This window comes from Penicillium canescens (assembly GCF_028828765.1).
Source record: "Penicillium canescens strain IBT 15451 chromosome Unknown utg000007l_segment0_segment0, whole genome shotgun sequence".
NCBI lineage: Eukaryota > Fungi > Ascomycota > Eurotiomycetes > Eurotiales > Aspergillaceae > Penicillium > Penicillium canescens.
Genome location: NW_026703969.1, coordinates 1,560,084 through 1,564,628, shown reverse-complemented (window position 1 = coordinate 1,564,628; position 4,545 = coordinate 1,560,084). Strand labels below are relative to the sequence as shown.

Sequence of the window (4,545 nt, the reverse complement as noted above, 5' to 3'; positions counted from 1 at the left end):
TTATCTGGAACGGTCGGCACAGTTTTTCAAGGGAAAGAGGCTCACTGGTTTCAATTCTCTATTACCGTTGGCAAGTCCTGAGTTATCGAAGTCACTCATTCCTAGCAAACCACATTGTTCAACATAAGGATCCAGGAATGGACTTCGCGATCCACGAAGCTTGGGCCGCGTACTGTGAAGAATCAACGTGGTCAAAGGTGTCCAATGTGGATTATTGGGTAGTCACGCGATGTGCGCGTCAACCAATGAACAATGTACACATGCTGGTGCATTAACGTATTCGGCATGCGAGCTGGCCGGGTAAGCGAGCTGGCCACCCACCAATTATTACTAGCATTAAATTGTACATTTCAGCACCACAACGTCTTGTAATTGAAAATGAAGCTATTCAGGCCTCTCTGGGCACCTATTTCTCTTATGTCCTACATTTTTACAAAGGCTACACCGCTGCCTTGCTCTCTGAGGAGGCTGAGTAGGTGTTGGCGAAGACCCTCCTTCTCTAGCTGATCCTGCTTCATCAGCTATTTCTTGTCCTGAAACTATCGATAAAGCCTCCAAAACAGTCATGCCACCTTCATGAGCTATTCGCTTCCTTGTACGCTGCTTCTTTCGGGTAGTCTTCGCATTGGCAGCCCGTAATTCGCTGTTTTCCTAACGCATAATAGTAGCGCTATAGATAGCTAAATAGCAGCCTTTTACGATCTGCTCAAAGGCTGCCTCTACCTACGATAGGTTGTCTTATAGCATTTTCTTAATAGATGATGCTTGCCGCCGTATATCCTTCGCTGTATACGGAGTTTTAGGGGTAAAATTAAGGCTCGAATCGCTTCCACGGCTCGGAGGAGGTAGGGTATATTTAGACCTGGCTACGACCCTCCGCATGGGTCCCTACCCCGGACCCTCGAACCTCCCCTCAAGAGGGGAGGTTCCAACCTTCCGACCCTCAACCTACCCTGAGGGTCGTTGAGGTTCACTATGCGGACCCTCGGCGACCCTCAACGACCCGCATTTGCATAAATTTTCGACGCCTTACCTCTTTCGGTTGGATAAAATTGATGATTCATCTCTGTTTTTTACAGCTGTTCCGTCAATTTGTAGATATTTCACTAAATACTCCAACAATATGGTCAATTATAAATAAATATTCATGTAAAAGTAAACCGTAGGCATGGTCACCTACAAACTGCAAGTAATACGCGATGATATCGAAATAGTAGGTGGTCAGTGGCGGTTGTCGACAAAAATGCATGTCAAGTTGTAGATATATATATTGCAGACAGTGTAACCTATGTGTATCTTCATTTGTAGAACCACTGTTTTTTAAAAAACCATTAAAAAGTAGTTTTAATCCCCTCATTTTTACATCATTTAAACTGTTATATCTTCTTCTATCACTTTTTCTTCAAGAATTCAGCACAAATGATCTAGGTATGTCATAAATCCGGTTCAAAGATTGCAATTATTAGACTTGGTCGTTTTGATCAAGACTATTTTCTCAACTTGAGGGTCTCTTTGAGGGTCGATGCGGGTAAGCGAGGGTCTATTTGAGGTTCGTTGAGGTTCATTTATTAGGTTATCCACTACGTTAGCCAATCAGATCTAGCTATGTGGATAGAAAAGATGATAGATCAATTCAAGCATATAGAACAGGGACTAACGGATGCCCCAAGAATATCGCGCATCTTTTTCTACAAATTGAACAGTAAGTTCCTCATTATCTTCCTCCTCAGTCATAGTACTGTCTTCTGGTTACTAAATCTATCATGTCTCAGCTCTCCGACGTCTACGCATCATCTAGCTTCGACGGGGTGCAATTAGACGCGCTACAATACCTTGTTCCTAACGATTCCCTATCCCAACGCGAAAGCCAGAGTCAACTACCCGAAAGTCATTTTGGATCAGTTCCAGACCTTCCAGACCTTCCAACCTATCGATCGCGCGTGGCACCTCAGGCCCCAGACACTCTTACGCGAATCAAACCAGACCGTATCAACGAGTACGTCGTCTTCACAACTACAATGACCGCAGAATTTATTCAGTGGTGGCTTGAAACCGACTTTGGTAAGAAGAAGCGGATCAACTGGGATGTGAACCGTCGTGCAGAGTGCTGGAAAGGGTTTCAACAAGTTGCAAATGCCAAAGATGGGAAGCCAGGCGTTATATGCAAACGGTGCCGTACAATTCTTGAGCATCCAACTACCAACCATACTGGAACCTCATCGATGCAGAAACATCTCGATGGGCTAAGGTGCCGACAGCGAATACCGAAGAAGGGTAATATCCAGCAACTACTTAGTGACGCGGTATATTTAAACCAGCCTACATTCAATATCAATACTAATACTATTTCACAATTTAGGCCGAGAGAAGACCAGCGCCTACCTTTACCCAGCAAATATGGGAGCAGAAGACCCTAAACCTGATTACTGTATCGCATTTACCCTTCCTATTCGTCGAACATCAAGAATTCCATGACCTCCTTTCCTACGCACGGCTAGCACCTACACCACCAAGTGTTCCATCAAGAAAGGTGATTCGCGAGCGCCTTCGGGATTTTGTTATAGAACATCAACAGGAGACACTACAACGGCTTCCATCTAGTGCAAGAATGTCGATTGCGCTTGACTGTTGGACTTCTCCATTCCAGCAAGCATTCATGGCTATCACAGGATACTTCCTAGACCAGGAATGGGAGTATCGCGAGGTTCTCCTTGGGTTTGAGCCAATATCTGGATCTCATACCGGAGTGAACCTCGGTAGGGTTGTTCTCCAGATCCTAGAGAAGCACCAGATCGCTGACCGTATACTGGCGGTGACAACTGATAACGCGTCTAATAATAAGACACTTATCACAGCGGTGAATGATTCGGCTAAGACGCTACAGCAAGAGACAGATTCTACGATTGTCCAAGTGCCCTGCCTTGCGCATGTTATTCAATTAAGTCTAATTGATTTACTCGGTAAAATTAAGGCCTCCCCGAAGAATGACAACGCCGAGACGGAATGGTCTGAAGATCGTGTACGTTCACTTCGTGCGCGCCAGCAGAAACATGAGATCGCCGATACTCTAAATAAGGTAAGCTTAAAGCTTCTATTTACGAATCATGATCTAATAACGCTAATAATCCTTATAGGTTCGCGGTCTCGCAGTTTATATCAACGGAAGCCCTCAACGCAAAGAAGCCTTCTTGAATCTTCAATCTAATAACGCTGGGATAAGGCTTCTCCCAATCCAGGATGTCCGTACACGATGGAATTCGACATTTCTGATGCTCTGACGGGCGAAAAGACTTCATGACACATTCGACAAGTACTGCAAGGACTATACCCAAACCCATTTTGCATTGAGTATCGAGGGGTGGCGACAGATTGACTATCTACTTTGCATTCTCCAGCCCTTTTTTACGCTTACTACGCTAGTTTGTCGTACTAAAGACTCGAGTATCCACCTTGTCTTTAGGATTTATAACAAGCTTTTTGATCATCTTGAAAGATCAATACGTCAGCTGCGTCGAAAGAAAGTTCACTGGAAACAGCTAATGCTTTTCTCCCTTGAGGCTGCGAAGGAGAAACTGAAGAAATACTACGGCGAGACAGATGATATCGAAGGTAACCTCTATGCAATTGGGACGATCCTAGCGCCGTCGAGTAAGATGGAGTTCTTTTCAACAAGTGATTGGGACCTAGATCCTGAGATAGGAAAGGACTATAGAAAGGAATACCGCGAGAGTCTTCAGTCTCTTTTCGAGAGATATAGCCAACGTGTACCATCAGATATGATACAGCCTACTAGCCAGTTATTAATAACTGAATCGGAGCTAGAGAGGGCCCTTGACAACGATTCTTCACCACGATCAATTGCTCCGCAGTACGACGAGCTCACCAAATATCTCCAGAGTGGTAAGTAAGTAAGCCTATTTTATGAGTCATATAACTAACCTCACCTGATTAGATACTATTAAAGGATCCGTTCGGATCTTCTGGAAAGATCATCAGAGAGAATTCCCTGTTCTTGCAAGCATTGCCCGTGATATCATGTCAATTCCAGCTACTGGTGCCGGAGTTGAGCGTCTGTTTAACTCTGCTCGGGATGTGTGCCACTACCGCCGGGGGTCGTTGAACCCAGAGACTATTCGTGATATTATGTTGTACATGTGTACAACAAGATTTGATATTAAGGAGGAGCAGCGGCTGATTCTCCAAGAGTATCTCTTAGACCATGAGATAGCTGCTTCGGCAGAAGCACTTGATGTCCAGACACATACCTTCGAGGCTATCAGTGATGACGAGGAGGAGGATGTTGAGTTGCGTCTTGATACACCGGCTGCTATATCAATTATGCAAACAACCCCGAACGCACCGCCACTCTCAGCAGTCGCCGCTGGAAAGCGGCCTGCGGTCACTTCTAGTGATGAGGAAGATTCTGATGCCGATAGATTTGCGAACCCGGAGGAGAACCTATCATTATCCTTCCCTGATACGCAGCATCGTGTATCAGGTAGGATACGGAAGAAGTCGAGACTACTGGATGGGTATATAGTTTGA

The 4,545-nt window shown here is 45.0% G+C and overlaps 1 protein-coding gene across 1 annotated transcript; it reads left to right on the top strand.

Annotated features, from left to right (window-relative positions):
• Positions 1 to 4,338: 4,338 nt before the first annotated feature.
• N7446_010793 (uncharacterized protein) lies at positions 4,339 to 4,545 on the top strand (the record flags this gene model as incomplete). Its single annotated transcript, XM_058519536.1, has 1 exon — positions 4,339 to 4,545. One exon carries the CDS (start codon positions 4,339 to 4,341, stop codon positions 4,543 to 4,545), a length of 207 nt encoding a protein of 68 aa, XP_058368374.1.